Raw genomic sequence first — 12,627 nt, forward strand, 5'->3', positions numbered from 1 at the left:
GCCCTCACCAACATGGCCGCCGTTGTCGCTGGTGGCCGACGTCACTTCCGACGCCGCGGCGGTTGCCGGGAGGTGGGTCGGAAACGACGTCGCGGGGGCGTTCGAACCGTTTCCGGTGTGTGTATGTGTGTTTCCACTCCCCCTTTCCCCCCCCCCACTGTCCTGTCTTTCTCTGGCGGCCGCGGCGACTCGGAGATAATGCCGGATCCTGTGGTGGAGAAGGTGGTGGTTCACCCGCTGGTGCTGCTGAGCGTCGTGGATCATTTTAACAGGTTAAAAAAAGGGGAGACCCGGGTTGGGGTTCGATGTGTGTCTGGGGCTGGCTTGAGGCCGCTGGAAGGCAGGGCCTGTGGCCTCCCCTCCAACACTCACACACAGTGACTGGCTGGAGTTACAGCCGCCGCCACTGCTGCTGAGTCACCAGCAGCAGCAGCAGCTCCTTCTCTAACACTGATCCCAACTGTCACCTCCTCACAGTTTCCATCTGAATTTACCATCTCTCAGCCTCGATCCCCCCCCCCCCCCCTTTACAAACTAATCAATTAAAATTGATGCTGCCGACTAGATTTAACTTTTATATGATTTATTCAGCTGTCAATATCGGTTACAGTTGACTAGGTGCCAGGAAGAAAGTAGAATTCATTACCCTGATATTTAAATTTTTAAAAGCTGCAAATTAAACCTTAGCCTGTACATTGAGATCTTTTAGCAGGAACTGGAGAAATGTGTAATAAAGGTAGTCTTTTCCTTTTTGAAAAAGGGTTAGAAATCATCATCAGGTACTACTTTGAAACAGAGGAAACGGAGATGAGCTTGTTCAGACCCTCTAGCTTGGTCTGTGGCATCCGATTGCATCTGTAACTTGACTCCATCTATCCACCTTGTAAACCCATAACTGGTAACCTATCAACCGCAGTTTTGAAATTTTCAATTGATGCAGTCTCCATTGAGGCAGTCGCTTTTTGGGAGAGCGAGTTCCAGATTTCCATGACATTTTGTGTGAAGGAGAGCTTCCTCCCATTACTGCTGAGTGGCATAGCTCTAATTTTTCAAGGTTGTGATGCCTTGTTCTAAACTCCTCCACGCCAGAGGAAATAGTTCCCCTCTATTTAGCTTATCACATTTCCAGATACTTGTCATTTTGTTGAGAATCTGCAACTAAGTATATATTTGTGCCACTGTGTTTTTGTGACTGGTGATAATTACAGAATTAATTTTAAATGCTAAAGAGACTCAGAATCTACACCTTTGAACATGGAGTTGTTGAGGTGAATAGTGTATGCATTTGAGGGAGATGCTGATATGGTTAGATAAAGTGTGTGTGCATGGAAGCTTTGTGGAGCATAAAAACTAGCATAGACTAGTTGGTTGGAACAGATTAAGTGAGAGTCTAATGGAGAGTATCCTGAACGTGGTGTTTGCATTCAGCTTGTCTGTGTTTTTTAACTCCTTTGCTTGAGATTTCCTCAGTTTTTGCATGTTCAAAATGAAATTGGATTTTCTCCACTTGACTTTTTTAGTCTACTTATTTTCCTTACATTTTAAAACTTAAAATTAAACCCTCAAAAATATGTTGAAATTGAGCCATAAATAAACTTGTGTTACTTCTAAGCAGCATGAAATCCTAATAATCTCTGCTGTTTAATGTGATGTGTGCAAAATTAGACATTGTGTTGGTTGATAGCCTGTGTTTTTTTGGTCTATTTTGTGTCAGAAATTCATCCACTGTGTATTCCAATGCTGTCACATGAGTAAACAGCAAGTAAAACATGAATTTAAAACCCAGCTTTTTGCATTATGCGAGTTTGTTTTATCTGAGACAAATACCAATTTTCATAACGTTCAATTTTATCTATTTTCTATACAAATGCTAATTTATCATACTGTATCTTCAAATTGTGTGTGCATATACTACTACACACTCTAAACACTATATTCACTAATTTAGCATTGTATTGAAATTTCTAAGTTCAAGATCACCATCAATTCCCCTTTCTGCTAATGAAAATTGATCTGATTCAGAGTAATATTAATGATCAAAATCAGAAAATAAGCATCATTACAATGTATAAATTAATTCACTATTTTACCATGGATTAGGAAAATTGAAAAAATCACCATCATTTGTCCTTCAATTCATGTGAAAAACATTTTTGATTCATTCCCCACACATTTCCGTTGTTGGAATGTGAGGGAGACACTTGTGTTTCCAGAGGGATGGTGGTTTTGACATACGCCCGTTTTCAATAAGTAACTCATTATGTTACCCCCAAGCCAAAAACAAATCTCATCATAAATGCTAACTTGGCTAAATGTTTAGCTGAGGGGCGGCATGGTAGCACAGTGGTTAGCACTGCTGCTTCACAGCTCCAGCAACCTGGGTTCGATTCCCGGCTTGGGTCACTGTCTGTGTGGAGTTTGCACATTCTCCTCGTGTCTGCGTGGGTTTCCTCCGGGTGCTCCGGTTTCCTCCCACTGTCCAAAGATGTGCGGGTTAGGTTGATTGGCCATGCTATAAAAAAAAATTGCCCTTAGTGTCCTGAGATGCATAGGTTAGAAGGATTAGTGGGTAAATATGTAGGGATATGGAGGTAGGGCCTGGGTGGGATTGTGGTCGGTGCAGACTCGGTGGGCCGAATGGCCTCTTTCTGTACTGTAGGGTTTCTATGATTTCATGATGTACCGCCCAAGTGTTAAGCATCTTGGTGAACCGCAGACTAGAAAGATTGCACACGAGAAACAGAAAATGTTTATTCCTTTGATTGTTATTTTTCCCAACCACATTTTTGTATCTAGACATTTCCCTTACATTTTTAAATATTAATCATATTAGCCATAAATATGAAGAATGTATTGCCATTTTTCATTCTTTTTCAACAACTGTTCATTTTTATACACAATTTCAACTGAAGTAATGTACATGCCAAAGCTTTGGGCGGTGAACCGAACCTGGAATTTTAGGTAAAATATCAATTTGTTGCACCGACAGTAAATGAGATGATTTACTGAATAGGCCGTTTTAGGTGGTGCTGATTAATGGAAACCAGGAGAACTCCTAACTCTTGGAATAACACTTGAGACTTTTTTTTATGTCCAACTGAATATGTAGTCTAAGCTTTGATTTAGCGTCTGGTGTGAAAGGTAGTGTCTCAGGTGGAACACTGCATTGTTGAAATTAAAGTCTCAGAGTGGAACTGGAATTTATAACTTTCTGACTTGGAGGGGTGAATACTGCCAACATAGCCAAGCTGAGAGTTGTTGCTGTAATTTATGATGGGGGCAACAGACTTAAAATGCTTTTGACTTGCACAATGAAAAGCAGATATGTTCCTTTGTTGAAAATGCATATGGCAGGGAGTGGGGGGATAGTGACATAAATAGCAGCAAGTTCAATAGTGCCCAGAATATCAGTGGACATGTGCTTATCAGTTAAGGTAAAGTGGCTCGACATAATTGCTAGTGTATTACAGATCTAAATAAAAATATTATTTTAACAAATCGGACTTACCAAGTGCTGATTCTTTTTAAAGGACTAATTCTGACTTCTTTAAAATTATTACTATCATCTTTGCCACCCCCTTATGCTAAAGTGTATGTGTCACTGCCCTTGGCATTATAGTTAATATTTTCATTATATTAAAGAAAAAAGACGTTCACGCTTGAGGAAGGAAAATATTTTTTGAAGGACTTTCTTTGGAACATCTTGATTTGATTTATTATTGTCACATGTATTAGATTGCAGTGAAAAGTATTGTTTCTTGCACGCTACACAGACAAAGCATACTGTTCATTAAGAACGAAAGGAGAGGGTGCAAAATGTAGTGTTACAGTCATTGCTAGGGTGTAGAGAAAGATCAACTTAATGTGAGGTAGGTCCTTTCAAAAAGTCTGATGACATCAGCTGTTCTTGAGTCGGTTGGTACATGACCTCAGACTTTTGTATCTTTTCCTTGAAGGAAGGAGGTGGAAGAGAGAATGTCCGGGGTGCGTGGGGGTCCTTAATTATGCTGGCTGCTTCTCCGAGGCAGCGGGAAGCGTAGACAGAGTCAATGGGTGGGAGGCTGGTTTGTGTGATGGATTGGGTTGTAGTTTCTTGTGGTCTTGGGCAGAGCAGGAGCCATACCAAGCTGTGTGGGAGTTTTTAATTATTTTTTTTTACGGAGCTCATTGCATTGCTTCTCTTAAGGAATTATTGAATTATTCATTGTGATAACTTCTCATTTTAATATTCAGAATAGGAAAAGTTGGAAATCAAAAACGAGTAGTTGGAGTGTTGCTGGGTTCCTGGCACAAGAAGATACTTGATGTTTCAAACAGTTTTGCAGGTAAGAGCCAAAAATTAGCTGTAAACCTGGTTATTACTGATCAGCAATGATTAATTATTGAATATGAATTGTTTATAAGATGAAATGGTCTGTCATAATCCCCAGTGAAGATCTACCACTTAGGACTGACCAAATGGGAAGTTTAGTCCCATGAAATTTTTAAGTAATAATTATTGCTGTGAAATAGTCAATCTGGATGCTATAAATCCAGTATAAATCTCAGTTTTGAAAAACAAATAATGCAAATGTTTTTTTTAGGCTGTTCATATTGTTATGTGCAAAGCAGTAATCTGTTCCATTCTTTAAGTAGAAAACATCGATTTGATTTGATTTATTATTGTCACACATAGTATACATGTTTCTTGCGCTATACAGACAAAGCATACCGTACATAAAGAAGGAAGGTGCAGAATGTAGTGTTACAGTCATAGCTAGAGTGTAGAGAAAGATCAACTTAATGCAAGCTAGATCCATTCAAAAGTCTGAAGGCAGCAGGGGAGAAGCTGTTCTTGAGTCGGTTGGTACTTGTCCTCAGACTTTGTCCGAGATGCATGGATCCTTGATTATACTAGCTGCTTTTCCAAGGCAGCAGGAAGCTTAGACAGAATCAATGGGTGGGAGACTGGTTTGAGTAATGCATTGGGCTTTGTTCACGACCCGTTGGAGTTTTTTGCAATCTTGGACAGAGCAGGAGCCATACCAAGTTGCAATACAACCAGAAAGAATGCTTTCTATGGTGCATCTGTAAAGGTTGGTGAGAGTCGTAGCAGACATGCCAAATTTCCTTAGCCTCCTGAGAAAGTAGAGGCGTTGGTGGGCTTTCTTAACTATAGTGTCTGCATGGAGGGACCAGGACAGCTTTTCGGTGATCTGGACACCTAGAAACCTGAAGCTCTTGACCATTTCCACTTCGTCCGTATTGATGTAGACAGAGGGATGTCCTCCACTATGCTTCCTGAAGTCAATGAGACTCCTTTGTTTTGTTGACATTGAGCGAGAGATTATTATCGTCACACCAGTTCACCAGATTCTCTATCTCTTTCCTGTACTTTAGTTATGGATTATGTCCATTATTACATTTTACAGAAATGAGGCAACCTTTTCAAAGGCACTAGCGTAACTGTAAATATTCTGTTGGCTGAGCAAAAGCCCTTCATGGCCAGTTATTGCATTTTGAACAAAATCAATTTTGATAAACATTGATAATGAGTGAGAACATTTTAAATGATCAGCATTTGTAATTTGAATTCATTTTTGGGTTGAAAAGTAAAACCTGGTTATCTTTTCAAAATTATTGTTGTTAAAAAGGAAAGGAAATCTCTGAACAATACAATTAAAACAGTATTAGAGATGTCTAACGTTTTACCTTTTGAATGTTCTTTTCCTTGTTAGTTCCATTCGATGAAGATGAGAAAGATGATTCAGTTTGGTTTCTGGATCATGATTACCTGGAAAATATGTATGGGATGTTTAAGAAAGTGAATGGTAAGATTCCTTCAGCAGTATCTCAGGCTGAAGTTAAGCTCAGATTGTATCTGCTGGGCGCTGTTTTATTTTAACTGAGTGGCTTTATAATGGATTGCTTCTTAAATCTATGTTGAGTTCCTGATCAGCCGGTGGAAGTCGGGTCAGTGAATATTTTTAAGGCAGAGGTCGATAGATTCTTGTTAGGCAAGAGAACCAAAGGTTATTGGGGGTAGATAGGAATGTGAAACTCAACACAAACAGAGCAGCCATGATCTTATTGAATGGCGGAGTAGGCTCAAGGGACCGAATGGCCTACTTCTGCCTATTTTGTATGTTCATACTTTGATGAGATGAGTGGGTGAAGCCTACTCCCTAAGGGGGAGGGAATGGAGCATTTGCTAATTTGCTTCAACAAATGGAAGATGCTAACTGCAATACAGCTGTATATTTCCTTTTGTGGTCAGTTTGAGTGACACAGATCAGGTTGTTTTTCTGCACACTGGATGTCAAATTAGAAAAAATAAATTTAAAATGAGAAATGAAATCAGCATTAAACATGATTCTCCTGTTTCAAACCTGAAATTATTTCAGGAAAATATATAAGAATAGTATAAAAACATCCGGTCTGCAGCCTGTCATGTTCAGTACTGAAGCTTGTAATGGAGGTACATAAATTTCATCTCTTGACTTTCACAAATATCAGGGTTAGGCTTTGGAAGGAATAGATTGAATGCAATGCTGTATAATCAATGTGATGGGTCTAATGATTGTCTAACAATTAGTGAATTGCATTTTAATGCATGATTTTGTATCTGTCTTAGCCAGGGAAAGGATCGTTGGATGGTACCACACTGGACCCAAGTTGCACAAAAATGACATTGCCATCAATGAACTGATGAAACGATACTGTCCGAATTCTGTAAGGTTTTAGACTTTTCCTCCTTTGAATTACTTTCCATTAGTTCATGGTAAATTGCACTGTTTTGGTATGGACATTACGCCAGCATTTATTTTGCTTGGCACACTAAATAATTGTAAAGTAATTTAAACGGTTTAAATGTATTTGTTCTGAATACAGGCTTCCATATTTTCATTAGTTGGTGACCCATCTGGGTATAATTTAAGACTTTCGATCTCTTTGTTGAAAGTTAAGTAGATTTTGACCCAACTTATAATTGCCTTTTGCCAATCGTCTTTTCATTGTGTGTGTAATAAAAATCTAGCGACATTTCAGATTCATATTTTTTAAAAAAGGATCTTGTGCAGCATCTCCCAATTTTTCTTTTGCATGTCGTATATTGTCCATCTGGTTGGGTGTTAGGAGAGAAGATGTGGGAGAAGCTTTTGTTTCAAGACAGTCTGAAATGAAATGAAACCTGCCAGCCTTTGCTGTACATGTATTGGTAAAGAATACCAGAGTAAAGAATTGGTGAAGAATTTTCTTTTCCAAGGTGGTGCCATTTGGAAGTTTGCATTTACTGAAGTACTTTAAACACAATATTGTTTATTTGCTCTCCTTTCCCCTTCGTGAAATTACCAGGATAAAACAGCAATAGAATACATCATCCTTCCCTATCGTCCTCTTCAGCTGCAGCACTTTTAAATAACAGTCAATAATTACCTGACGTGAATCAATGTTGCTTTGCACCATAAATTAATGTTACATTACAATGTTTTACAATGTGCTTGATTCCTATTGTTACAGAAAGAATATCTATTTTATCAATGTTTTGCTTCAGTGGAATATAAATAATTTCTTGGGACTCAGATGAAACTATAATTTTTTTAAGGTTTTGGTCATCATTGACGTCAAGCCAAAAGATCTGGGGCTGCCGACAGAGGCTTACATTTCAGTAGAGGAAGTTCATGACGTAAGTGCCATATTATGATTTCTGTAACATATCTGTCAATGTCTGAAGTGTTAATTATTTTGTTCAATCACTGAAGCCCATCAAAATTTGTGATTTATATTTTTCCAATAGGTTTAAAAATGATCAAAGTTAAATTTAAAATTAATTCCATTAACAACTGAACTTGGAACTCTATCCTACTCAAAAGCTCAAAGACTGGCCCTTTGGTTGGTCAAAGGTATTAACTCTGTGACTTTCTTCCATATTAATGAGGAGGCGGTTGTGAACTTGTTCTATTCAGTCACTTTCATCTTCTGCCCTCCTTATCACTTGGGGTATTCTTTCACATATTGGGAAATGGAAGTAGCATTGAACAGCATCATTTCCCTTACTAGAATCATAGAATCCCTCCCGGAAGGAAGCCATTCGGCCCATCAAGTCTGCACTGACTCTCTGACATGGTCAGTTACCCAGACCCTATTCCCATAACCCTACACAGTTAACATGGCTAGTCCATCCAACTGACACAAAGGGGTAATTTTACATGGCCAATTCACCCAACATGCACATCTTTGAACTGTGGTAGGAAATCCACGCAGACATGGGAAGAACGTGCAAACTCCACGCAGACAGTCACCCAAGGCTGGAATTGAAACCTGGTCCCTGGCACTGTGAGGCAGGATTGTGAACCACTGTGCCACCCAGATGATGATCAAAGGTTATCTGAGCAATATTCAGTTGTTGGAATGTTTTTCAGCTATACCTCCAAATTGGTGTCCAAGAAGGGAAAGGGAGTCAATAATTGCCAGTTCCAGAAGCTGATTGTTAACAAGGGCATGTGATTGTTGAGATGGTGCATGATTAGATTTAGCTCTGATGCTTTTTATGGTTAAAAAGCCTCCTACATTTGCCATCTAGGCTTGTGTATTCAGGCAGGACATGAGGTGTCTGCCAGGTGTTTGCAAGAAAAGTGGAGAAAGTATAAAGGAAAATAATTATAGGCCGGTCAGTGTCTCCAACTCAAACCTTCACAAGCCCAACCCAACAATAAACAACAGCTCTTAATGAATAATATTAAGCTCAACTGTATGGTCTCTTCAGGATGGAACTCCAACCTCTAAAACGTTTGAACATGTGACTAGTGAAATCGGAGCAGAAGAAGCAGAAGAAGTTGGGGTGGAGCACTTGCTACGGTAAGCTGGTGACGTAGAAGCAATTCTTTATTCTCAGGCAAAGTTTAGTTAATTTTTTCCATCTGCTATTTGATTGTGTTAGTATATTTGATTTTTGGGGGGTGGTGTAATTAAATCCTTTTGTAATTGGACTGTAAATTAATCTGCAGTTTGGACTGAAATGATAATTCGGCTGGCTTTTGTAGCTATAATTCGTAGAAACATAGAAGATAGGAGCAGGAGGAGGCCATTTTGGCCCTACAAGCCTGCTGCACCATTCATTACAATCATGGCCGATTGTTCAACTCTATAGCTTAATCCTGCTTTGTCTCCATAACTTTTGATCCCATTTGCCCAAAGTGCTATATCCAGCTGCCTCTTGAATATATTCAATGTTTTGGCATCAGCTACTTCCTGTGGGAATGAATTCCACAGACTCACCACTCTTTGGGTGAAGAAATGTCTCCTTACCTCCTTCCTAAATGGTCTACCCTGAATCCTCAGACTGTGACCCCTTGTTCTGGACTTTCCCCACCATCGGGAATATCCTCCCTGCATCTATCCTGTCTAGTCCCGTTAGAATTTTAAAAGTCTCCATGAGATACCCCCTCGTTCGTCTGAACTCCAGTGAAAACAATCCTAACCTAGTCAATCTCTCCTCATACATCAGTCCCGCCATCCCTGGTAAACCTGGCGAATTCAGTACAACACAATCTGTTCATCCATTGAATTGAACTGTCAACAGGTTATGGCATGGGATTATTGCAATTTTTTTGATTCAGCATGATTCCAGAGTTCTGCTAAAACTTTGTTAAAGACATTTGATACCAATGTCGGACACTACAGCATATCATATGATGTTGATTTAACCTGTACCCTGCCTCCGCTAAGTGTGCCTTTGAATTCTTTAAAGGAATGAATTTTAAGTTGTCTGACTTTGTTCGAGAGTCTGGTCTTAGCAAGTCGTAATTTTCAGTTTCTATACTTGTGTCCCCATTGCAGAGATATTAAGGACACTACAGTGGGCACACTGTCGCAGCGAATCACAAACCAAGTGCATGGTCTCAAAGGACTGAACTCAAAAATTTTAGAGATAAGGAATTACTTGGAGAAAGTGGCCACAGGAAAGTTGCCCATCAATCATCAAATCATCTACCAGCTACAGGATGTCTTCAACCTACTGCCCGACGTTAATCTGCAGGAGTTTGTGAAAGCCTTTTACCTGAAGACGAATGATCAGATGTTGGTGGTGTATCTTGCATCACTTATTCGATCAGTAGTTGCTCTACACAACTTAATCAATAATAAAATTGCCAACAGAGATGCAGAAAAGAAGGAAGGGCAAGAAAAAGAGGAGGGAAAGAAGGAGAAGAAAGATGACAAAGAAAAATCTGAATCTAAGAAGGAAGAGAAGAAAGACAGAAAATAAATCGTGTAGTGCTTTTTAAAAAAAAATAGAACTTCAACTTGAACACTCGGCATCGAGTGGGATTGTTAATACTTCGGCTTTCTCTAATAAAAGGGCCAAAATTTACAGCCATTGTGTTTGCATGGGACAGTTTTCTGTATCTGTACAATGTACATGTTCAATCTTGAAACATCATAAATATTGCTTTACTAATACTGTTCTAAGTCTGTTCATTTAAGGTACTGAGAATAACGAATACCATCTGCTTCCAAATATAACCCACGCTTTATTTTCTGTATTATGAATATGTCCTGGCAGCAGCACAGTGGAGGTATGTTATAAAAATTGATAAACTTTAATCTGAAACCCAAACAATTGGAGATTTGCACTCTGGCTTCCTCTGGAGAATGAATGGATTTCACTTTTAATTTGATTGGCTGAGTGAGTGAATAAAACAAGAGCCAGAATGAGAGTTGGCACTGCTTGTTAGTACACTGGCTTTTCAACTTTGCAGCCAGCCCAAGACTAATCGGCTGAAGGGGAAAAAAGCTGTATTTGCAATCTGCTGGAAAGAATTGATCTTTAGGTAGTCTTTGCATTAACTATCAGTTGACGTGGATCTAATCACAAAACTGACCACAAATTGGAACAAGTTAGCAACTTCATTAAGCACAGTTGCTGAAAAAGTGGAAAATTTCACAGGCAATCTATGATTGAAAAATATCCACACCATATCTATCATTCCTATAACTAACTTGGGAATGTATGTTGCTGACTTTGGTGATAAAAGTGTCTATTCCTTAACACTGAATTCTATTATTTTGCGGAAAATTATTTTCCAAATGAAAACTTTAATACAATAAGAAAACTGACAATGGATGACATTTAGTACTGCATGGGTGCATCAATCAAGGAATGGCATTGACTGTGCAATATTGGAATTATTTGCCTACTAAGTAATGTTTAGTCAATGTTGATTTTAGTTGTTTGTTACAGTAAAAATTTTAGAACTTGAAACCTTGTCGTGCGAATCCCTTAAGTTAGTCAATGAGAATTCGGATCATAAAGTTATCAATCTGTACAGGGATAGTTACAAAGGGATCTCCTTAATTAAATTCAAAATAGCAACTGAAATACTATTGAAACTAAAATGAAATGACTTGCTGGAAATTCAAAGAATGTTGTGCATTTCAGTAAAGAGTATATAATACTTTGATTAAACTAATGCTGTATTAGAATATTAAGATAAAAATATGATTTCAAAAATCCTTCCATTATGGAAAAAGTAAATTGGTTATAGCAGCAGATGTAAATTTTATTTATTCCCCCAAATCCCTGATTCCTTCTACTGCTGAAGTGTAGATGCAAAGCGAAATATAGCTTAAATTCTCCATAAAGCAACTTGACTCCCCAGAGAAGCATTTTGCCGAACCTTTTCCGAAACCAAGATCAAGCTATCCCACTCCCTATCATTTTAGTGTGCTCCATGTGCTTATCCAATAACCGCTTGAAAGTTCCTGAAGTGTAATCTTTATTGCTTTATTGAGTTAGTCATTCCATAGTGGATGACTAACTCACTGTGTAGGTCTTTATGGACACTTCAGTGCATGAAACTCGTATAGATTTAATGCATTTTGTCCAGATGGGTAATTACAGTGCAGCACATCTCGTGCTTAAATAAACAGTTTGTATTACAAATGGGTACTTCCTGTGCCCTTTATGTTCCTGAGCTACCACAAGGGAATTTCACCGTAACTTCATTGCAGTGTTAATGGAAGCCTTACATGTGACTAATAAATAAACTTTACAGGGTAGGAGTAAAATCAGGAGCCATAAATGGCTGCTACATTATTGCTATGTACAGAAAAACTCTTTCCTGGCTGAATTGTAGTTCAAAACGCATTCCTTTTATTCTCCTGCTCCATCCTGACCAATAACAACCCAACAAGCTGCAGCCATGTAACTATACAGAATTACATTGGGTTAACTGGCCACTTTCCATGCTGTATATCCAATCAGTCCATGCTTCACTTGCACTTCCTCACATTTTTCCTCTTAATCTACCATTGTAATGCTCTATGGATCCCTTGTATGCTTCCCCTTAAATACATCCATACTATTTGACCACAAGCACTACGGTTTTACCACTCTTGAATTCCCTAAAGAATTTCTGGTGACAATTGGACATTGATGACCTCTAGTTGTGCTCGATCCTACAAGAGTAAACATTGTATCTGTTCACCCAATCAAAACCTTTCATAATTTTAAATACAGATAGGTTTAGAAAGCAAACTATGAGTAAGCAAGAAACAAAGGTTAACTGTTCAGTAAAGTGGGTAATTTCCAAGCTGCGGAAACCATGCAAGTGGTGAAGTGAAAAGGCTGTGGGAACGGAGACTCATAGA

The 12,627-nt window shown here is 38.8% G+C and overlaps 1 protein-coding gene across 1 annotated transcript; it reads left to right on the forward strand.

Annotated features, from left to right (window-relative positions):
* The first annotated feature begins 6 nt into the window (after window positions 1-6).
* Window positions 7-10,437, forward strand: psmd7 (proteasome 26S subunit, non-ATPase 7). The gene is made up of 7 exons (XM_078210652.1): window positions 7-272; window positions 4,234-4,325; window positions 5,718-5,810; window positions 6,614-6,711; window positions 7,583-7,663; window positions 8,744-8,835; window positions 9,817-10,437. The coding sequence occupies exons 1-7, from the start codon at window positions 13-15 to the stop codon at window positions 10,241-10,243; spliced, it is 1,143 nt and encodes a 380-aa protein (XP_078066778.1). The 5' UTR covers window positions 7-12; the 3' UTR covers window positions 10,244-10,437.
* The last annotated feature ends 2,190 nt before the right edge of the window (window positions 10,438-12,627 follow it).

This window comes from Mustelus asterias, chromosome 4 (assembly GCF_964213995.1).
Source record: "Mustelus asterias chromosome 4, sMusAst1.hap1.1, whole genome shotgun sequence".
In the NCBI taxonomy this organism is placed as follows: Eukaryota; Metazoa; Chordata; class Chondrichthyes; order Carcharhiniformes; family Triakidae; genus Mustelus; species Mustelus asterias.

Bases quoted from the DNA above. Each gene is read 5' to 3' on its own strand.
- psmd7 (XM_078210652.1), top strand. From the start codon at position 13: ATGGCCGCCGTTGTCGCTGGTGGCCGACGTCACTTCCGACGCCGCGGC. The intron at 273-4,233 runs GTTAAAAAAAGG...TTTAATATTCAG, and splicing joins GTCGTGGATCATTTTAACAG to AATAGGAAAAGTTGGAAATC. The intron at 5,811-6,613 runs GTAAGATTCCTT...TATCTGTCTTAG, and splicing joins GATGTTTAAGAAAGTGAATG to CCAGGGAAAGGATCGTTGGA.